Source organism: Molothrus aeneus, unplaced genomic scaffold (assembly GCF_037042795.1).
Source record: "Molothrus aeneus isolate 106 unplaced genomic scaffold, BPBGC_Maene_1.0 scaffold_43, whole genome shotgun sequence".
NCBI classification, from domain to species: Eukaryota; Metazoa; Chordata; class Aves; order Passeriformes; family Icteridae; genus Molothrus; species Molothrus aeneus.
Window position 1 is genome coordinate 245,682 of NW_027099100.1, and position 23,259 is coordinate 268,940.

Here is a 23,259-nt window from a genome sequence, read left to right on the forward strand (position 1 = left end):
TTGGGTTTGATTGGGATTGATTGGGAATTACTGGGTTTATTGGGATTGATTTGGATTCATTGGGTTTGATTGGGATTGATTGGGAATTACTGGGTTTATTGGGATTGATTGGGAATTACTGGGTTTATTGGGATTGATTGGGGTTGATTGGGATTGATTGGGAATTACTGGGCTTATTGGGATTGATTTGGATTCATTGGGGTTGATTGGGGTTGATTGGGATTGATTGGGGTTGATTGGGATTGATTGGGAATTACTGGGTTTATTGGGATTGATTTGGGTTCATTGGGAATGATTGGGACTCATTGGGAACTCCCTGGAGCACCACAGGAATTCCAACTACGCCGTGAGAATCCCAAAAAAATTATGGGATTGAGTGGGAATTAGTGGGAATTATTGGGGTTTATTGGGATTGATTGGGGTTTATTGGGGTTTATTGGGAACTCCCTGGAGCACCACGGCAACGCCAACTACGCCGTGAGAATCCCAAAAACATTATGGGATTGAGTGGGATTGAGTGGGATTGAGTGGGGTTTTAATGGGATTGATTGGGGTTTATTGGGATTCATTGGGATTGATGGGGATTCATTGGGATTCATTGGGATTTACTGGGGTTTATTGGGATTTATTGGGGTTTATTGGGACTCATTGGGAACTCCCTGCAGCACCACGGGAACTCCAACTACGCCATGAGAATCCAAAAAAAATTATGGGATTGAGTGGGAATTATTGTGGTTTATTGGGATTGATTGGGGTTTATTGGGATTTATTGGGAACTCCATGGAGCACCACGGGAACTCCAACTACGCCGTGAGAATCCCAAAAACATTATGGGATTGAGTGGGATTGAGTGGGGTTTATTGGGATTGAGTGGGGTTTATTGGGGTCTATTCCAATTTAGTGAGGTTGGGATTGGGATTTATTGGGGTTTATTGGGGTTCATTGGGATTTATTGGGAACTCCCTGGAGCACCACGGGAATTCCAACTACGCCGTGAGAATCCCAGAAACATTATGGGATTGAGTGGGATTGAGTGGGGTTGAGTGGGGTTTATTGGGATTGATTGGGGTTTATTGGGATTGATTGGGGTTTATTGGGAACTCCCTGCAGCACCACGGGAATTCCAATTATTCCGTGAGAATTCCAAAATTATGGGATTGATGGGATTTGGAGCATTGGGATTCGTTGGGAATGGGATTTGTGGGAATGGGATTGATTTGGATTGGGATTTATTGGGATTTATTGGGAATGGGATTTGTGGGATTGGGATTTATTGGGAACTCCCTGGAGCACCATGGGAATTCCAATTATTCCATGAGAATCCCCAAACTTTTTGGGGATTTCTTGGGATTGATGGGCTTGGGATTGATTGGGAATGGGATTGATTGGGATTGATTGGGGTTTATTGGGATTTGGTGGGAATGGGATTTATTGGGAATGGGATTTATTGGGAATGGGATTTATTGGGATTCATTGGGAACTCCCTGGAGCACTGCAGCCATTCCAATTCTTTCTGTGAGAATTCCCAAAACAATTATGGGATTGATTTGGATCGATTGGGGTTTATTGGGATTTATTGGGGTTTATTGGGATTTATTGGGAACTCCCTGGAGCACCACGGCAACGCCAACTACGCCGTGAGAATCCCAGAAATTATGGGATTGAGTGGGATTGAGTGGGATTTATGGGGAATGGGATTTTTGGGAATGGGATTGATTCGGATTGATTGGGATTTATTCAGATTTAGTGAGGTTGGGATTGGGATTTATTGGGATTTATTAGGAATGGGATTGATTTGGATTCATTGGAATTCATTGGGATTCATTTGGATTGATTTGGAATGGGATTGATTGGGATTGATTGGGATTTATTGGGAATGGGATTGGTGGAAATGGGATTAATTGGGATTTATTCAAATTTAGTGTGGTTGGGATTGGGATTTATTGGGATTCATTGGGAATGGGATTTGTGGGATTGGGATTTATTGGGAACTCCCTGGAGCACCACGGGAACTCCAACTATGCCGTGAGAATCCCAAAAAATTATGGGATTGATTGGGATTGATTGGGGTTTATTGGGATTGATTGGGGTTTATTGGGATTGAGTGGGAGTGATTTGGATTGATTGGGATTTATTGGGGATTTATTTGGATTTATTGGGGTTTATTGGGAACTCCCTGGAGCACCACAGCAATGCCAACTATGCCATGAGAATTCCCAAAAAATTATGGGATTGATTGGGAATTATTGGGATTCATTGGGATTGACTGGGGTTTATTTGGATTGATTGGGATTGATTGGGGTTTATTGGGATTCATTGGGATTCATTGGGATTTATGGGAATGGGATTGGTAGGATTGGAATTTATTGGGATTTATTGGGCTGGGATTGGGATTTATTTGGATTTATTAGGATTTATTGGGGTTTATTGGGAACTCCCTGGAATTCCAACTATTCCGTGAGAATTCCCAAACTTTTATGGGATTGATGGGATTTAGTGGGATTTACTGAGATTTGTGGGATTGGGATTTGTTGGGAATGGATTTATTGAGAATGGGGTTGGTGGGATTGGGATTTCTTGGGATTTCTTGGGATTTCTTGGGATTACTTGGGATTTTTTGGGAATGGGATTTTTTGTAATTGGGATTTTTTTGGGATTTTTTGGAAATGGGATTCTTTGGGATTGGGATTTTTTGGGAATGTGATTTTTTTTGTAATTGGGATTTTTTGGGATGTTCTGTCATTGGGATTTTTAGGATTTTTGGGGAATGGGATTTCTTGGGATTGGGATTCATTGGGATTTTTTAGTTTTGGGATTTTTTTGGGATTTTTTGGAAATGGGATTTTTTGGGATTGGAATATATTTTTGGGATTGGGATATATTTTTGGGATTGGGATTTTTTGGGAATGGCATTCTTTGGGATTGGGATTTTTTGGGATTGGAATATATTTTTGGGATTGGGATATATTTTTGGGATTGGGATTTTTTGGGAATGGCATTCTTTGGGATTGGGATTTTTTGGGATTGGCATTCTTTGGGATTGGGATTTTTTGGGATTGGGATTTTTTTGTGTTTGGGATTTTTTTGGGGTTGTTTGTTTGGTATTCCCCGTTCCCCGTTTCCCGTCGCAGGCCCCGGCCCCGGCGCTGTCGGGCCCCGCGCTGCTGGCGGCCGATCCCGGCCCCAACTGCGGCCCCATCATCTCGGACGTGACCGAGCTGCCCCCGTCCAGCCCCGAGGCCTCCCCGGGAGGGAGCCTGGACGGAAGGTGGGGGGAATCCCCGGAATTCCATGGGAGAGAATTCCCAAAATTCCATGGGAGAGAATTCCCAAAATCCCATGGGAGAGAATACCCAAAAATGCCCTGGGAATGGGGGAGGGAGCCTGGATGGAAAGTGGGGAGAATTCCCGAAATTCCATGGGAGAGAATTCCCGAAAATGCCCTGGGAATGGGGGAGGGCAGGTGGGGAGAATTCCTGAAATTCCATGGGAGAGAATTCCCAAAATTCCATGGGAGAGAATTCCCAAAAATCCCCTGGGAATGGGGGAGGGCAGGTGGGGAGAATTCCTGAAATTCCATGGGAGAGAATCCCCAAAAATCCCCTGGGAATGGGGGAGGGAGCCTGGACGGAAGGTGGGGAGAATTCCTGAAAATTCCATGGGAGAGAATTCCCAAAATTCCATGGGAGAGAATTCCCAAAAATCCCCTGGGAATGGGGGAGGGCAGGTGGGGAGAATTCCCAAAATTCCATGGGAATGGGATCCCGAAAATCTCCTGGGAATGGGGGAGAGAGCCTGGATGGAAGGTGGGGAGAATTCCCGAAATTCCATGGGAATGGGAGCCTGAAAAGTCCCTGGGAATGGGATCCCAAAAATCCTTGGGAATGGGGGAGGAGTGGTGGGAGAATTCCCGAAAATTCCATGGGAATGGGGTCCCAGAAATTTCTGGGAATGGGGGAGGGAGCCTGGAGGGCAGGCAGGGAGAATTCCCAGAAATTCCATGGGAGAGAATTCCTGGAATTCCCTGGGAAGGGGAGCCTGAAAATCCCCGGGAATGGGGAGGGCAGGTGGGGAGAGAATTCCAAAAAATTCCTTGGGATTTTTCCCATTCCCATTTCCCCCAATCCCATTATTTTTCCATTATTTTCCCCATTATTTTCCCCCATTATTCCCCCATTATTATTCCCATTATTTTTCCCATTATTTCCCCGTTATTCCCCATTATTATTCCCCATTTTTATTCCCCCATTATTTCCTCATTATTTCCCCATTATTTCCCCATTATCCCCCCATTATTCCCCCATTATTTCCCCATTATTCCACCATTATTTCCCCATTATTCCCCCATTATTTTTCCCCATTAATTTTCCCTCATTATTTTCCCATTATTACCCATTATTTCCCATTATTATTCCCATTATTCCCCCATTATTTCCCCATTATTATTTCCCCATTATTATTTCCCCATTATTATTCCCATTATTCCCCCATTATTCCCCCATTATTATTCCCATTATTCCCCCATTATTCCCCCATTATTTCGTCATTATTTTTCCGTTATTTTCCCCATTGTTCCCCCATTATTTTCCCCATTATTCCCCCTTATTTTCCCATTATTTTCCCCCATTTTTCCCCATTATTTCCCCATTATTCCCCCATTATTTCCCCATTATTTCCCCATTATTCCACCATTACTTCCCCATTATTCCCCCATTATTTTTCCCCATTAATTTTCCCTCATTATTTTCCCATTATTACCCATTATTTCCCATTATTATTCCCATTATTCCCCCATTATTTCCCCATTATTATTTCCCCATTATTATTCCCATTATTCCCCCATTATTCCCCCATTATTATTCCCATTATTCCCCCATTATTCCCCCATTATTTCGTCATTATTTTTCCGTTATTTTCCCCATTGTTCCCCCATTATTTTCCCCATTATTCCCCCTTATTTTCCCATTATTTTCCCCCATTTTTCCCCATTATTTCCCCATTATTCCCCCATTATTTCCCCATTATTACTCCCATTATTTCCCCATTATTCCCCATTATTCCCCCATTATTTTTCCCCATTAATTTTCCCTCATTATTTTCCCATTATTACCCATTATTTCCCATTATTATTCCCATTATTCCCCCATTATTTCCCCATTATTATTTCCCCATTATTATTCCCATTATTCCCCCATTATTCCCCCATTATTTCCTCATTATTTTTCCGTTATTTTCCCCATTGTTCCCCCATTATTTTCCCCATTATTCCCCCTTATTTTCCCATTATTTTCCCCCATTTTTCCCCATTATTTCCCCATTATTCCCCCATTATTTCCTCATTATTCCCCCATTATTTTCCCCATTATTTCCCCATTATTCCCCAATTATTATTCCCATTATTCCCCCATTATTCCCCCATTATTTCCCCATTATTTCCCCATTATTTTCCCCATCATTCCCCCATCATTCCCCCATTATTTTCCCCAATTATTCCCCCATTTTTCCCCCATTATTTCCTCATTATTCCCCTATTATTTTCCCCATTATTTCCCCATTATTCCCCCATTATTTCCTCATTATTCCCCTATTATTTTCCCCGCTATTCCCCCATTATTATTCCCATTATTTCCCCATAATCCCCCATTATTATTTCCCCCATTATCATTCCCCCATTATTTTTCCCATTATTATTCCCATTATTATCCCCCCATTATTATTCCCATTATTATTCCCATTATTATTCCCCCATTATTATTCCCATTATTTCCCCATAATCCCCCCATTATTATTCCCATTATTATTCCCATTATTATTCCCATTGTTATCCCCCCATTATTATTTCTCCCCCCCCATTCAGGAGCAGCCCGGCGATCCGGATCAAGGAGGAGCCTCCCAGCCCCACCCGGAGCCCGCAGGTGGAGGAGCCCAAGAGCGCCGGCAATTCCGGGAATTCTGGGAATTCCGGGAATTCCGAGACCCCCCTGTCCCCGTCCACCTTCATCGACTCCATCCTGCGGGAAAACGACTCCGGAGCCGCTCCCGGCAATCCCCAGTGCCAGGAAAAGTGCCTGAGCGTGGCCTGCCTCGACAAGTGAGCCCCGGCATTCCCAAAAACATTCCCGACGACATTCCCGGCATTCCCAACGACGTTCCCACCGTTCCCAACATTCCCGGCATTCCCAACGTTCCCAACGTTCCCCACGTTCCCCACGTTCCCAACATTCCCGGCATTCCCAACGTTCCCCACATTCCCAACATTCCCACCATCCCAAACGTTCCCAACAACATTCCCAACATTCCCACCATTCCCGACATCCCAAACGTTCCCAGCATTCCCACCATTCCCCACATTCCCACCATTCCCAACGTTCCCAGCATTCCCACCATTCCCCACATTCCCAATGTTCCCAGCATTCCCACCATTCCCAACATCCCAAACGTTCCCAGCATTCCCACCATTCCCCACATTCCCGATGTTCCCAGCATTCCCACCATTCCCAACATCCCAAACGTTCCCAGCATTCCCAGCATTCCCACCATTCCCCACATTCCCAATGTTCCCAGCATTCCCAACATCCCAAACGTTCCCAGCATTCCCAACATTCCCAGCATTCCCACCATTCCCCACATTCCCAATGTTCCCAGCATTCCCAACATCCCAAACGTTCCCAGCATTCCCAAACGTTCCCAGCATTCCCACCATTCCCACCATTCCCCACATTCCCAATGTTCCCACCATTCCCAACATTCCCGATGTTCCCAACATTCCCACCATTCCCAACATCCCAAACGTTCCCAGCATTCCCACCATTCCCACCATTCCCCACATTCCCAATGTTCCCAGCATTCCCAACATCCCAAATGTTCCCAGCATTCCCACCATTCCCCACATTCCCCACATCCCAAATGTTCCCAGCATTCCCAACATTCCCAACGTTCCCGACATTCCCAACATTCCCAACATCCCAAATGTTCCCAGCATTCCCAACGTTTCCCAACATTCCCAACGTTCCCAGCATTCCCAACGTTTCCCACCATTCCCGGACACTGTTGTTGTTGATCATTCCCGCTGTTCTCATTCCCTCTGTTGTTGTTTGTCATTCCCACTGTTGTTTGTCGATCATTCCCGCTGTTCATTCCTGCTGTTGTTCCTCATTCCCGCTGTTCTCATTCCCCCCGTTGTTGTTCATTCCCGCTGTTCTCATTCCCGCTGTTCATTCCCGCTGTTGTTTCTCATTACCCCCGTTGTTGTTCATTCCGGTGGTTGTTTCTCATTCCCGCTGTTCATTCCCGCTGTTGTTTCTCATTCCCGCTGTTCATTCCCGCTGTTGTTTCTCATTCCCGCTGTTCATTCCCGCCGTTGTTTCTCATTCCCGCTGTTCATTCCCGCTGTTCATTCCCGCTGTTCATTCCGGCTGTTGTTTCTCATTCCCGCTGTTGTTTCTCATTCCCGCTGTTCATTCCCGCTGCTGTTGCCAGGTCGGAGCTGAACGAGCACCTGGACACGATCGACTCCAGCCTGGACAATCTGCAGGCGCTGCTCAGCACCCACGGCTTCAGCATGGACAGCGCCCTGCTCGACGTGAGAGCCCCAAAATGTCCCCAAAATATCCCAAAAATACCCCCAAAATGTCCCAAAAATATCCCAAAAATATCCCCAAAATATCCCAAAAACGTCCCCAAAAATATCCCCAAAATATCCCCAAAAATATCCCCAAAATCCCCAGCGCCCTGCTCGACGTGAGCGTCCCCAAAAATGTCCCCAAAATATCCCCAAAATGTCCCCAAAATATCCCAAAAATGTCCCCAAAATATCCCAAAAATATCCCCAAAAATATCCCCAAAATATCCCCAAAAATATCCCCAAAATCCCCAGCGCCCTGCTCGACGTGAGAGCCCCACAATATCCCCAAAATATCCCAAAATATCCCCAAAATATCCCCAAAATTCCCAAAATAGCCCCAAAATCCCCAGCGCCCTGCTCGACGTGAGCGTCCCCAAAATGTCCCCAAAATATCCTCAAAATATCCCCAAAATATCCCCAAAATTCCCAAAATAGCCCCAAAATCCCCAAAATTCCAAAATCCCCAAAATCCCCAGTGCCCTGCTCGACGTGAGGGTCCCCAAAATATCCCCAAAATACCCCCAAAATATCCCCAAAAATCCCCAAAATATCCCAAAAAATATCACCAAAAATATCCCCAAAATATCCCCAAAAAATCCCCAAAATATCCCCAAAATCCCCAGCACCCTGCTCGACGTGAGTGTCCCCAAAAATCCCCAAAATATCCCCAAAATATCCCAAACATCCCCAGCACCCTGCTCAACGTGAGCGTCCCCAAAATATCCCCAAAATATCCCCAAAAATCCCCAAAATATCAAAAAAAAATCCCAAAAATATCACCAAAAATATCCCCAAAATATCCCCAAAAATATCCCAAAAATATCCCCAAAATCCCCAGCGCCCTGCTCGACATGAGAGCCCCAAAATGTCCCCAAAATACCCCCAAAATATCCCAAAAATATCCCCAAAAATGTCCCCAAAATATCCCAAAAATATCCCCAAAATATCCCCAAAATTCCCAAAATATCCCCAAAATCCCCAAAATCCCCAGTGCCCTGCTCGACATGAGGGTCCCCAAAAATATCCCCAAAAAATCCCCAAAATATCCCCAAAATTCCCAAAATCCCCAGCGCCCTGCTTGACGTGAGAGTTCCCAAAAATCCCCAAAATTACCAAAAATTCCAAAATCCCAAAAATTCCCCAAAATCCCCAGGGCCCTGCTCGACATGAGGATCCCCAAAAATCCCCAAAATTCCAAAATCCCAAAAATCCCCAGCACCCTGCTCAACGTGAGGATCCCCAAAAATATCCCCAAAATATCCCCAAAATATCCCAAATATATCCCAAATATATCCCCAAAATATCCCAAAAATATCCCAAAATATCCCCAAAAATATCCCCAAAATGTCCCCAAAATATCCCCAAAATGTCCCCAAAATGTCCCCAAAAAATCCCCAAAATGTCCCCAAAATATCCCCAAAATATCCCCAAAATATCCCCAAAAATATCCCCAAAATATCCCCAAAATCCCCATTCCCAGTGGGAATTCCCAGTTTCCCAGCCCATTCCCAGTGGGAATTCCCGGGATAAATCCGTCCCTGCTCAATGTGAGCCTGACCTGCCCCCCCGAAATTCCCAAAATTCCCAGGAAAAAAGCCCCAGAATTCCCAAAAATTCCAACTGGGAATTCTCAGAGTCCCCAGTTCCCAAAATCCCCAATGCCCAATGCGAATTCCAAGAATCTCATTCCCTTCCCAGTGGGAATTCCCAAATCAGGGAATTCCCAGGATCCCGGCCCCGTTCCCAGTGGGAATTCCCAGGATCTGATCCCGTTCCCAGTGGGAATTCCCGGGATAAATCCGTCCCTGCTCAATGTGAGCCTGACCCCCCCCCCTGAAATTCCCAAAAATTCCCAAAATTCCCAGAATAAAAAAATCCAAGGATTCCCAAAAATTCCAACTGGGAATGCTCAAAGTCCCCAGTTCCCAAAATCCCCGATGCCCAATGGGAATTCCCAGGATCTCATCCCATTCCCAGTGGGAATTCCTGGGATTTCAGGCCCATTCCCAGTGGGAATTCCCGGGATAAACCCGCCCTGATCCAGGGAAGAGGTTCTGGAACATTCCCAGTGGGAATTCCCAGGATTCCAGGCCCAGGATAAACCCGTCCCTGCTCCATGGGAGCCTGCTCCCAGAATTGCCAAAAATGCCCAAAATTCCCAGGAGAAAATCCCGGAATTCCAGCTGGGAATTCCCAAAAATCCCCAATGCCCAATGGGAATTCCCAAATCAGGGAATTCCCAGGATTCCGGGCCCATTCCCGGTGGGAATTCCCAGGATAAACCCGTCCCTGCTCAATGTGAGCCTGCTCCCAGAATTGCCAAAAATCCCCAAAATTCCCAGGAGAAAATCCCGGAATTCCAGCCGGGAATTCCCAAAGCCGCCCCCAGGCAGCTGCGCCCGCCCCAATCCCGAAATCCCCCGGGAACCTCTGGAAATCTGGGATGGAATTTTGGGAATGGAGCCCAGGGGGGCTCTTCCTGATGGGAATGGGGTCAGGAAACTGGGAATTCCCACTGGGAATGGGCTGGGAAACCGGGAATTGCCTGGAATCCCGGGAATTCCCATTCTGGGGCCGGGATTTTCCCGGGAATTCTGGAATGGTGGCTTTTTCTCAGGGTGGGTTTTTCCCAGGAATTCCCACTGGGAATGTTCCAGGATCCATTCCCTGGTCAGGCTTTTCCCAGGAATTCCCATTCCCAGGGCAGGATTTCCCTGGGAATTCCCTGTCCTGGAACAGATTTTTCCTGGGAATTCTGGAATTCCCTGACTTAGGACAGATTTTTCCCGGGAATTCCCAGTCTGGGGCTGGGATTTTCCCAGGAATTCTGGAATTCCCATTCTCAGGACAGGATTTTTTCCAGGGAATTCCTGAGCTCCAGGCAGGATTTTCCTGGGAATTCCCTGGCTCAGGACGGGATTTTCCCAGGAATTCCCACTGGGAATGTTCCAGAATCCATTCCCTGGTCGGGTTTTTCCCAGGAATTTTGGAATTCCCGTTCTCAGGACAGATTTTTCCTGGGAATTCCAGCATTCCCTGGCTCGGGACAGATTTTTCCCCAGGAAAAATTCCCCCAGGAATTTCCATTCTGGAGGTGAGATTTTCCCTGGAATTCCACCATTCCCATTCTCAGGGCGGGATTTTCCTGGGAATTCCCTGGCTCAGGGTGGGTTTTTCCTGGGAATTCCCACTGGGAATGTTCCAGAATCCATTCCCTGGTCGGGATTTTCCTGGGAATTCCCACTGGGAATGTTCCAGAATCCATTCCCTGGTCGGGATTTTCCCAGGAATTCCCATTCCCAGGGTGGGATCTTCCGGGGAATTCCCTGTCCTGGAACAGATTTTTCCTGGGAATTCTGGAATTCCCTGACTCAGGACAGATTTTCCCAGGAATTCCCATTCTCAGGACAGATTTTTCCAGGGAATTCCCAGTCTGGGGGTGGGATTTTCCCTGGAATTTTGGAATTCCCTGGCTCAGGACAGATTTTTCCCAGGAATTCCCATTCCTGGGGCGGGATCTTCCCGGGAATTCCCTGTGTTGGAACAGATTTTTCCTGGGAATTCCACCATTCCCTGGCTCAGGGGAGGTTTTTTCCCAGGAATTCCCACTGGGAATGTTCCAGGATCCATTTCCTGCTTGGGTTTTTCCCAGGAATTCCCATTCCCAGGGCAGGATATTCCCAGGAACTCCACCATTCCCATTCTCAGGACAGATTTTCCCAGGAATTCCCATTCTGGGGGCCGGGATTTTCCCGGGAATTCCACCGTTCCCATTCTGGGGTCGGGATTTTCCTGGGAATTCCACCGTTCCCATTCAGAGGCCGGGATTTTCCCGGGAATTCCACCGTTCCCATTCAGGGGCCGGGATTTTCCTGGGAATTCCACCATTCCCATTCAGGGGCCGGGATTTTCCTGGGAATTCCACCGTTCCCATTCAGGGGCCGGGATTTTCCCGGGAATTCCACCGTTCCCATTCTGGGGCCGGGATTTTCCTGGGAATTCCACCATTCCCATTCTGGGGTCGGGATTTTCCCGGGAATTCCACCGTTCCCATTCTGGTGCCGGGATTTTCCTGGGAATTCCACCGTTCCCATTCTGGGGCCGGGATTTTCCCGGAATTCCCGGTTTCGTTCCCGGTTTCATTCCCGCTTTTCCCGGCAGCTCTTCAGCCCCTCGGTGGCGGTGCCGGACGTGACCCTGCCCGACCTGGACAGCAGCCTGGCCAGCGTGAGCCCCGGGAATCCCGGGAATTTCGGGAATTCTGGGAATTGTCGGCCACCACCACCACCCCAAAAAGGGCAAATCCCAAATTTTCCAGCCCCTGGGATTCCCATTTAAGCCCCTACAGCCGCGGAATTCCTGGGGAAAATCCTGGGGTTGGGGTTGGGGTTGAGATGGGGGATAGGATTGGGATCAGGGCTGGGGTTGGGGTTGGGGATGGGATTGGGATCAGGATTATTATTGGGATAAGGGCTTGGATTGGGATCGGAATTGGGATTGGGATCAGGATCAGGGCTTGGGTTGGAATTGGAATTGGGATTGGGATTTGGATTGGGATTGGGATCAGGATCAGGATTGGAGTTGGAATCAGGATCCGAGCTGGGATTGGGATTGGGAGCGGGACTGGGATTGGGAGCGGGACCAGAGTTGGGATCGAGATCAGGATTTGGGATTGAGATCAGGATTTAGGCTGGGATTTCAGTCAGGGCCAGGAGTGGGATCAGGGCTGGGGTTGGGATCAGGATCAGGATCAGGGCTGAGATTGGGATTGGGATTGGAATCGAGGCTGGGATTGGGATCAGAACCGGGATTAGGATTGGGATCAGGGCTGGATTTGGGACTGGGATTGGGATCAGGGCTGGGATTGGAATTGGGATTGGGGCTGGGATTGAGGCTGGGATCGGGATCGGGGCAGGGATCAGGGTATCAGGGCCAGAACTGGGATTGGGATCGGGACTGGGCTTGGAATCAGGGCTGGGATTGGGATTCAGATCCAGGCTGAGACTGGGGCCGGGATCAGGATCAAGGCTGGGATCAGGATCAGGGATAGGATCGGGATTGGAGATGGGATCAGGAACAGGACTGGGATCAGGGGAGGGATTCGAAACAGGGCCAGGATTGGGATTAGGGTTAGGGCTGTGATTGGGATTGGGATTGGGGCTGGGATTGGGATTAGGGTTAGGGCTGTGATTGGGATTGGGGGCCACAGTCGGGATTGGGATCGGGATTGGGAATGGATTTGGGATTGGGGCTGGGATTAGGATTGGGATCGGGATCAGGATCAGAATTGGGATTGGGATCGGGATCAGGATGGGATCAGGGCTGGGATTGGGATTGGGGCTGGGATCAGGATTGGGATCAGGGCCGGGGCTGGGATTGGGATTTGGAGTGGCATTGGGATCGGGATTGGAGCTGGGATTGGAGTTTAGATCGGGATTAGGGCTGGAATTGGGATCGGGATGGGATCAGGACTGGGATTGGGATTGGGATCAGGGCCAGGATTAGGATCGGGATCGGGACTGGGATCAGGACCGGGATTGGGATTGGGATCAGGGCCGGGCTCCTGTCCAGGATCGTTCCCCACTGTCCCCGTTTGGCAGCGCCAGCCCCTCCCCATTCCCGGGATTTTCCTCTCCGGGATCGTTTCTGGGAACAGTTTGGGATGAGCAGGTGCTTTAAAACCCCAAAAACCTTGGAATGAGTGGAAATAATTCCCGGAATTCCGACAGATCCAGGATCTCCTCTCGAACCAGGAGCAGCAGAAACCGACGGAGACCGAGCCCGGCGCGGGGGACTCCGGTATCCCACGGGAATTTGGGGAATTTTGGGAATTTGGGGGTTTTGGGGATATTTGGGAATGGGGGACTGTAGTATCCCATGGGAATTTTTTGGTTTTTTGGGGATTTCTGGGATATTTAGGAATGGGGGACTCCGGTATCCCAAAGGGAGTTTTGGGATATTTGGGATTTTTATAAATGGGAAACTTTGGTATCCCAAAGGAATTTGGGGGTTTTTGGGATATTTGGGGATGAGGGACAGTGGTATCCCAACGGGAATTTTGTTGTATTTGGGAATGGGAGACTCGAGTATCCCGCTGGGAATTTTGGGGTGTTTGGGAATGGGGGACTCCGGTATCCCAGCGGGAATTTGGGGATATTTGGGATGGGATTGCAATCAGGATTATGTGGGGGGGGGTTATTGGGATTGGGATTGGGATTGGGATTGGGATTCCAACCTCGAGCTGGGATCATCCCAAACATTCCTGTCCATCCCAAACATTCCCTGCAGCTGCTGCTGTTGCTGGTGGGTTCTCCCAATCCCAGTCTCCCATTCACAATCCCACAATCCCAAATTCCCAGTCCCAATTCTGCTTTCCCAAACCCAAATTCCCATTTCCCAGGGGAGCAGCTGGTGCCCTGCTCAGTCCCTGATCCCAATCCCATAATCCCAAATTCCCATTTTTTCCAATCCCACATTCCCGTTGTTTCCCAGGGAAGCAGCTCGTTCCCTGCACAGTCCAGCCCCTGTTCCAGGTGGATTATCCCAAATTCCCATTTTTTCCAATCCCAAAATCCCTTTTTTCCAATCCCACATTCCCGTTGTTTCCCAGGGAAGCAGCTGCTGCCCTGCACAGTGGATTATCCCATTCCCATTTATCCCAATCCCACATTCCCAAATTCCCAATCCCATTTATCCCAATCCCACATTCCCATTGTCCCAGGGAAGCAGCTGCTGCCCTGCACAGTGCGTGATCCCAATTCCAATCCCCCATTCCCAATCCCAAATCCCCAATCCCAAATTCCCAAATCCCCGTTGTTTCCCAGGGAAGCAGCTCGTTCCCTGCACCGTCCAGCCCCTGGTGCAGGGAACGATAATCCACCAATTCCTGGTGGATTATCCCAAATCCCCAATCCCAAATCCCCAATCCCAAATTCCTGTTGTGTTCTAGGGAAGCAGCTCGTTCCCTGCACCATCCAGCCCCTGTTCCCGGTGGATTATCCCAAATCTCCATTCCCAAATTCCCATATTCCCATTGTTTCCCAGGGAAGCAGCTCGTTCCCTGCACCGTCCAGCCGCTGTTCCTGGTGGATTATCCCAAATTCCCATTCCCAAATTCCCGTTGTTCCCCAGGGAAGCAGCTCGTTCCCTGCTCAGTGGATTCTCCCAATCCCACATTCCCAATCCCAAATTCCCAAATTCCCTCATTCCCGTTGTTTCCCAGGGAAGCAGCTCGTTCCCTGCACCGTCCAGCCGCTGTTCCTGGTGGATTCCAGCGCCGTCGACGTCGGCTCCGGGGATCTCCCGATATTTTTCGAGCTGGGGGAGGGGCCCCCGTGCTTCCCGGACGGGGACGAGTACCCGGAGGAGTACCCGGAGGAGTACCCCGAGGAGTACCCCGAGGAGTACCCCGAGGAGTACCCCGAGGATCCCGCGCTGCTCCCGCCCACGCCCAAGGACCCGGCCGTGTCCTAAGGCCGGCACCGGGCACAGGGACAGGATCCCAAAACAAACAAAAACAAACAAAAACCGGGATCCCAAAAAAAAACAAAAAAAGAAAAAAAAAGGGAAGGAATCCCCGAGTGACCTCGTCCTGCTTCGCTCAGAACCCGGAGCCAGCGCCGCCCTCGGGCCATTCCGGGCCATTCCGGGCCATTCCGGGGAGTCCTGGAGGATCCTAAATCGTCCCCGGGGATCCCGGAGCATCCCAGAGGATCCTGGTGGATTCTGGAGCGTCCCAGAGGATCCCGGGGAATCCCGGAGCATCCCAGAGGATCCTGGGGAATCCTGGAGCGTCCTGGAGAACTCTGGGAAACCTCGGAGGATCCTGGAGGATCCTAAACCGTCCCAGGGAATTCTGGGATATCCCAGAGGATCCCGGGGGATTGTGGAGTGTCCTGGAGAATTCTCAGAGGATCCCAGGGAGTCCTGGAGGATCCCAGGGAATCCTGGAGAATTCTGGGAAATCCCAGAGGATCCCGGGGAGTCCTGGAGGATCCCAGGGAATCCTGGAGAATTCTGGGAAATCCCAGAGGATCCCGGGGAGTCCTGGAGGATCCCCGAGGGTCCTAAACCGTCCCTGGGAAATCCTGGAGGATCCCGGACGATTCCAGGAAATCCCAAAGGATCCTGGAGGGTCCCAGGGAATCCTGGAGGGTCCCAGAGGGTCCCAAGGGATCGTGGAGGATCCTGGCGAATTCCAGGAAATCCCAAAGGATCCTGGAGGGTCCCAGATCATCCTGGGAATTTACAGAAGATCCCAGAAAATCTTGGAGCATCCCAGAGCATCAGAAGGGAGGGAGATCATCAGAAGGGAGCCCAGAGGATCCAAAAAAATCCTGGAGCATCCCAGAAAATCCTGGAGCATCCCAAATCATCCCGGGGAATCCTGGAGCATTCCAGGGCATCCCAGAGGATCCCAGAAAATCCTGGAGCACCCTGAAGGATCCCAGGGACCCAGAGAGCAGCAGAACCCCGGGATCTGGGGGAGCTGAAATCCAGGGATCCCCAAATCCCAGAATATCCCAGAAAAAAAACAGCGTCCGAAATCCACGGGGTCCTGAAATAGCCCTGAATCCAGCGGATCCCTAAACCCAGCAGATCCCAAAATCCTGGATTATCCCAGGAAAAAAACAGCGCCCAAAATCCACAGGGTCCCGAAAGAGCCCAAAGCCCAGCGGATCCCAAAATCCCGAAATATCCCAGAAAAAAAACAGTGCCCAAAATCCACGGGGTCCTGAAATAGCCCCAAATCAAACAGATCCCTAAATCCAGTTGATCCCAAAGCCCCGGAATATCCCAGAAAAAAAACAATGCCCAGAATCCACGGGGTCCTGAAATAGCCCCAAACCCAGCAGATCCCAAAATCCTGGAATATCCCAGAAAAAAAAACGGCACCCAAAATCCACGGGGTCGTGAAATAGCCCCAAATCCAGCGGATCCCCAAATCCTGGGGAAACCTGGAATGCCCCAGATCCTGAAATCCTGTGGGATCCCAAAATCCTGGAAATTGCACCCGAGCCCAAAGCCCGGCAGCGCCTGAACCCCACAGGACCCCAAAATCCATTGGGATCCCAAATCCCATGGGGCCTTGGAGACCAGGAGGACCCCAAAATCCACTGGGATCCCAGCATCCCACGGAACCCCAAAACCTGGCAGGGCCCGAACACCCCAGCACCCTAAAATCCAGCGGGACCCCAAAATCCCACAGGACCCCAAAATCGGGCAGTACTGGGCAGGGGGGTACCCCAAAATCCTGTGGGACCCCAGAATCCCACAGGACCCCAAAATCTGGCGTTGCCTGAACCCCTCAGGACCCCAAAACCTGGCAGTGCTGGGATGGGGGGGACACCCCAAAATCCTGTGGGATCCCAAAATCTGTCACTGACAGGAGACACCCAAAGCCAAGGGGACCCCAAAACCCTGTGGGCACCCCAAAATCCCGAGGTGCCCCAAAACCTGGCAGTGCCCCAAGTCCCACGGGACCCCCAAAACCAGGGGGACCCCAGAATCCTGTGGGATCCCAAAATCCCGTGGGACCCCAAAATCCAGCGGAACCCCAAAACCCGGCAGTGCCACAAGATGCCCAGAGCCAGGGGGACCCCAAGATCATGGGGGACCCTGGAATCCAGCGATGCCCCAAAACCTGGCAGTGCCCAAACATCCCAGGACCCCAAAATCCAATGGGGCCCCAAAATCCCGTGGGATCCCAAATCCCATGGGACCCTTGAGGCCGAGAAGACCCCAAAATCCTGTGGGACCCCAAAATCCCAGCACACCCCAAAACGCGGCAGTGCCACAAGATCCCCAGAGCCAGGGGGACCCCAAAATCCTCTTTAATCCCAGAATCCAATAGGATCCCAGAATCCAGAGGGATCCCAAAGCTCCAAGGTGCCCCAAAACCTGGCAGTGCCCAAACACCCCAGCACCCCAAAATCCAATGGGACCCCAAAATCCAATGGGACCCCAAAACCGGGCGGTGCCACAAGACCCCCAGAGCCAGGGGGACCCCAATATCCTCTTTGATCCCATGGGGACTCCCAAATTCCAGTGGGATCCCAAAATCCCGAGGTGCCCCAAAACCTGGCGGTGCCCAAATCCCACGGGACCCCAATTCCAACCTCTCCAGTTCCTGCTGGAAAATTCCCGGGTTTTATTCCTTGTTCCCCTCTGGGGGATCCCGCTGGAATTCTGGGAGATCCGCCTGGAATTTTGGGAGATCCCGCTGGAATTCTGGGGCATCCCACTGGAATTCTGGGAAATCTGCTGGAATTTTTGAGGGAATCCTGCCGGAATTCTGGGGGATCCTGATGGAATTCTTGGCAATCACGCTGAAATTTTGGGAGATCCTGCTGGATTTTCCAAGGGGATCCCACTAAAATTCTGAGGGATCTGCTGGAATTCCACGGGATCCCGCTGGAATTTTGGGGGATCCCGCTGGAATTCTGAGAAATCCAATGGAATTTTGGGGGATCCCGCTGGAATTCCATGAGATCCTGCCAGAATTCTGAAAATCCTGATGGAATTCTGGGGGATCCGCTGGGATCTCCTTGGGATCCCACTGGAATTTTGGGGGATCGCGCTGGAATTTTGGGAAATCCTGCTGGAATTTTGGGGTACCCCAGTGGAATTTTGGGGGATCCTGCTGGGGTTCCTGGGGATCTGCTGGAATTCTGGGAGATCCTGCTGGAATTCTGGGAAATTTGCTGGAATTCTGGGGATCCCACTGGAATTCCAGGGGATCGCGCTGGAATTTTGCGGGATTCTGCTGGGATTGTGGGAAATGCACTGGAATTTGGGGGATCCCCTGGAATTCTGAGGGATCCCATTGGAATTTTGGGAAATCCACTAGAATTTTGTGGGATCCTGCTGGAATTCCAGGGGATCCCACTGGGATTTTGGGGAGACCCTGCTGGGGTCCTGGGAAACCCGCTGGAATTTTGGGGGATCCCATTGGAATTCTGGGGGCTCCCATTCTAATTTCATGAGATCTTGCTGGAAGCTGGGGGGGATCCCCCTGGAATTCTAGGAAATCCCACTGGAATTTTGGGGGAATCTTCTGGAATTCTGGGGGAATCCCACTGGAGTTTTGGGATATCCCAGTGGAATTTTGGGGGGATCCTGCTGGAATTCCAGGGGGTCCCACCGGAATTCTGGGAAATCTGCTGGAATTCGGGGGGATCCTGCTGGAATTCTGAGAAATTCACTGAAATTCTGGGAAATTCGCTGGGATTTTGGGGGACCCCACTGGAATTCTGGGAAATCTGGAATCCTGGGGGATCCCACTGGAATTTTGGGGGATCCCACTGGAATTCCGGGGGATCCCGGTTCGGTGTTCCTGGATTTTCTGGCTCCAGCTCTGGGATTTGTCCCCGGGCCTCGGGATTGGGAGCAGCGACCCCAGAACTGAACCTGGGAATTTTTCACGAGAGAAGGACCTGGATCCCACACGGGATCGAGTCGGGATCCCACGTGGGAATGTCTGAATTCCGCGTGGGATCAAGTCGGGATCCCTCGTGGGAGTGTTGGGAACATGTCGGGATCCCATATAGGGAATGCTGGGATCCCGTTTGGGGATGTCAGGATCCCACGTGGGAATGCCCAAATTCCTTGTGGGAATGTCGGGATCCCACGTGGGAATGCCAAGATCCCACATGGAATCCTGTGTGGGAATGCCCGAATTCCATGTGGGAATGTTGGGATCCCACGTGGGAATGCTGGGACCCTGTGTGGGAATGCCCGAATTCCCTGTGGGAATGTTGGGATCCCATTCGGGAGTGTCAGGATCCCGTGTGGGAATGTCGGGATCCCCGCATGGGAACACCAGGATCCCGTGTGGGAACGCCCAAATTCCGTGTGGGATCCCATATGGGAATGCCCAAATTCCATGCGGGAATGCCCAAATTCCATGTGGGAATGTCGGGATCCCATTCGGGGATGTCAGGATCCCGTGTGGGAAAGCCAGGATCCCATATGGGAATGTCAGGATCCCATGTAGGAGTGGCGGGATCCCATGTGGGAGTGTCAGGATCCCATATGGGATCCCGTGTGGGAACACTGGGATTCCACGTGGGAACATCGGGATCCCGCGCGGGACCGTCCAAATTCCGCGTGGGAATGCCGGGATCCCACATGGGAACGTCGGGATCCCGCGTGGGACCGTCCCAATTCCGCGCGGGATCGTCGGGGTCCGGGTGGGAATGCCGGATCCCGTGGGACCGTGCGCTCTCTGTCTCTGTCTCTGTCTCTGTCTCTCTCTATAAACGCTCGGCTCCAGCGCCTCCCGCCCGCTCCCGAGTCACTGCGGGGCTCGGGGGGAGCAACGGGAACGGGGAGCAACGGGAACGGGGATCCGGGAACGGGGATACGGGAATGGGAACGGGGATCTGGGCACGGGGATCTGGGAATGGGGATACGGGAATGGGAACGGGGATCTGGGAATGGGGATACGGGCACGGGGATACGGGAATGGGAACGGGGATCTGGGAATGGGGATACAGGAATGGGAACGGGGATCTGGGAATGGGGATCTGGGAATGGGGATACGGGAATGGGGATCCAGGAATGGGGATCTGGGCACGGGGATCTGGGAACGGGGATACGGGAATGGGGATGGGGATCTGGGAATGGGGATCCAGGAATGGGGATCCGGGGATGGGGATCCGGGCACGGGAATGGGGATCCGGGCACGGGGATCCGGGCACGGGAATGGGGATCTGGGCACGGGGATCCGGGAATGGGGATACGGGAATGGAAACGGGGATCTGGGAATGGGGATCCAGGAATGGGGATCTGCAAATGGGGATCTGCAAATGGGGATGGGGATCCGGGCACGGGGATCTGGGAACGGGGATACGGGAATGGGAATGGGGATCTGGGAATGGGGATACGGGAATGGGGATCTGCAAATGGGTATCTGGGAACGGGGATGGGGATCTGGGAATGGGGATCCGGGAATGGGGATCCTGGAAGGGGGATCCAGGAACAGGAATGGGGATATGGGGATGGGGATCCGGGAACGGGGATCCGGGGATGGGGATCCAGGCACGGGAATGGGGATCCGGGCATGGGAATGGGGATCTGGGAATGGGAAATGGGGATCCAGGATTGGGGATTAGGGAATGGGAATCTGGGAATCTGGGAATGGGGATCCGGAGCAGGGAATGGGGATCCAGCCTTGCGAGTTGGGATCCAGAGCTGGCAATGGCTTCTGGAGGAGCAGCAGGGATCTGGGGCCAGGCACTGAGATCTGCAGCTGGGAGTTGGGATCTGGGCACTGGAACTGGGATCCAGGCACAGGAATTGGAATCCAGGGCTGGGAATTGGGATCCAGCCCCGGGAGCTGGGATCCGGGGCTGGGAATTGGGATCTGGGGCTGGGAATTGGGATCTGGGATTTGGGGATTGGATCCAGGGGTGGGAATTGGGATCTGGGGTTGGGAACTGGGCTCCAGCTCAAGAAATTGGAATCCAGGACCAGCAATTGGGATCTGGAGTCTGGAATTGGGATCCAGCCCTGGGAATTGGGATCTGGGCATGGGAATTGGGATCCAGGGATGGGAGCTGGGAGCTGGGAATGGGAATTGGGATCTGGGAATGGGAATTGGGATCTGGGCATGGGAATTGGGATCTGGGAATGGGAATTGGGATCCAGGGCTGGGAATTGGGATCCGGGCACGGGAATTGGGATCCGGCCCCCGGAATTGGGATCCAGAGTTGGGAATTGGGGTCTGGAGCTGGGAATTGGGATCCAGGGTTGGGAATTGGGATCCAGGGCTGGGATTTGGGATCCAGCCTTGGATCCCCAGGAATTGGGATCCGGGGCTGGGATCTCCCCCGGAGGATCCTCAGGGAGTGCCCCCCCCAATCCCCCATCCCCCTCCAGCCCCCACACTGAGGGGGACCCCCCCAGTTCAAACCCGTGGGGACCCCCAGATTCAGCCTCGCGTCCCCTCCCCGTGTCCTCCTCTGTGTCCCCACCGTGTCCCCCAATGTCCCATCAATGTCCCCCCAGTGTGCCCCAGTGTGCCCCAATGTCCCATCAATGTCCCCCCAGTGTCCCCCAGTGCCCCCCAGTGTCCCCCAATGTCCCATCAATGTCCCCCCAGTGTCCCCCCAGTGTCCCCCAATGTCCCATCAATGTCCCCCCAGTGTGCCCCCCAGTGTCCCCCAATGTCCCATCAGTGTCCCCCCAGTGCCCCCCAGTGTCCCCCAATGTCCCATCAATGTCCCCCCAGTGTCCCCCCAGTGTCCCCCAATGTCCCATCAATGTCCCCCCAGTGTCCCCCCAGTGTCCCCCAGTGTCCCCCAATGTCCCATCAATGTCCCCCCAGTGCCCCCCAGTGTCCCCCAATGTCCCATCAATGTCCCCCCAGTGTCCCCCCGTGTCCCCCGCAATGTCCCTCCCGTGTCCCCTCTCCCACTCGTGTCCCACAATGTCCCCCCCTCGTGTACTCTTCTGTGTCCCCCTCCATGTCCCCCCCGGTGTCCCAAATGTCCCCGCAGTGTCCCCTCCATGTCCTCCCCTATGTCCCCCCCAATGCCCCCTCAATGTCCCCGTGTCCCTTCCCATGTCCCCCCCAGTGTCCTCTCAATGTCCCACCAATGCCCCCTCGATGGCCCCCCAATGTCCTCCAAAGGCCCCACCAATGTCCCCCCAGTGCCCCCTCCAATGTCCCAAATGTCCCCACAATGTCCCTCCATGTCCCCACAGTGTCCCCCCAGTGTCTCCTTTCTGTCCCCCACAATGTTCCCCCAGTGTCCCCACAGTGTCCCCTCAATGTCCCCCCAGTGTCCCCCCCCAATGTCCAAATGTCCCCCTCAATGTCCCCCCAGTGTCTCCTTTGTGTCCCCACCTCCTCAGGGGGACGCTCCCAGCCCCCCAGTGTCCTCCACAATGTCCCCGCCATGTCCCCAGTGTCCCCCCCAGTGTCTTCCCCAATGTCCCCTCCATGTCCCCAATATCCCCAGTGTCCCCCCCATGTCCCCAGTGTCCTCCCCAATGTCCCCAGTGTCCTCCCCAATGTCCCCCCAATGTTGCCCCGTGTCCCCTCCTGTGTCCCCCCCCAGTGTCCTCTCAATGTCCCTCAGTGTCCCCCCATCCCCCCGTGTCCCTCTCGTGTCCCCCGTGTCCCCTTTCATGTCCCCATAATGTCCCCCCGTTGTCCCTCCTGTGTCCCCCAATGTCCCCCCCAATGCCCCCTGTTGTCCCCCCCATGTCCCTTCAATGTCTCCCCCAATGTCCCCCCGTGGTCCCTCCCGTGTCCCCCCCCCCATGCCCCCTCCATGTCCCCCCAAGTTCCCCCATGTCCCCCCAGTGTCCCCCAAAAGTCCCAAATGTGTGCGTCCCCCCAGTGTCCCCCACTGTGCCCCCAATGTCCCCCTGTGTCCCCCCACTTGACCCCGCAGTGTCCCCCCCCGTGTCCCTCCCAGTGTCTCCTCAATGTGCCCCCTTTGTCCCCCTGGTGTCCCCCCCAATGTCCCCTCAGTGTCCCCCCCCAATGTCCAAATGTCCCCCCCAGTGTCCCCTCCCTGTCCCCCCCCGTGTCCCCCTCAATGTCCCCCCAATGTCCCCTCAGTGTCCCCCTGGTGTCCCCTCAGTGTCCCCCCCCAATGTCCAAATGTCCCCCCCCGTGTCCC

At 52.1% G+C, this 23,259-nt stretch overlaps 1 protein-coding gene across 4 annotated transcripts in view; it reads left to right on the forward strand.

The window, feature by feature from the left end:
- Positions 1 to 15,152, forward strand: part of HSF1 (heat shock transcription factor 1) — a 66,253-nt gene extending 51,101 nt beyond the window's left edge. For 2 of the 4 annotated variants that reach the window (XM_066571362.1, XM_066571365.1), the window contains 6 exons: positions 3,132 to 3,268; positions 5,858 to 6,091; positions 7,480 to 7,582; positions 11,786 to 11,851; positions 13,354 to 13,423; positions 14,117 to 14,565. In XM_066571362.1, coding sequence (XP_066427459.1) covers positions 3,132 to 3,268; positions 5,858 to 6,091; positions 7,480 to 7,582; positions 11,786 to 11,851; positions 13,354 to 13,423; positions 14,117 to 14,376 — 870 coding nt within the window. In that variant the 3' untranslated portion in view covers positions 14,377 to 14,565. Of the gene's footprint in view, positions 1 to 3,131; positions 3,269 to 5,857; positions 6,092 to 7,479; positions 7,583 to 11,785; positions 11,852 to 13,353; positions 13,424 to 14,116; positions 14,775 to 14,846 lie in introns of those variants that run through there. The other 2 variants (XM_066571363.1, XM_066571364.1) reach the window with 2 other exon arrangements.
- Positions 15,153 to 23,259: the final 8,107 nt, after the last annotated feature.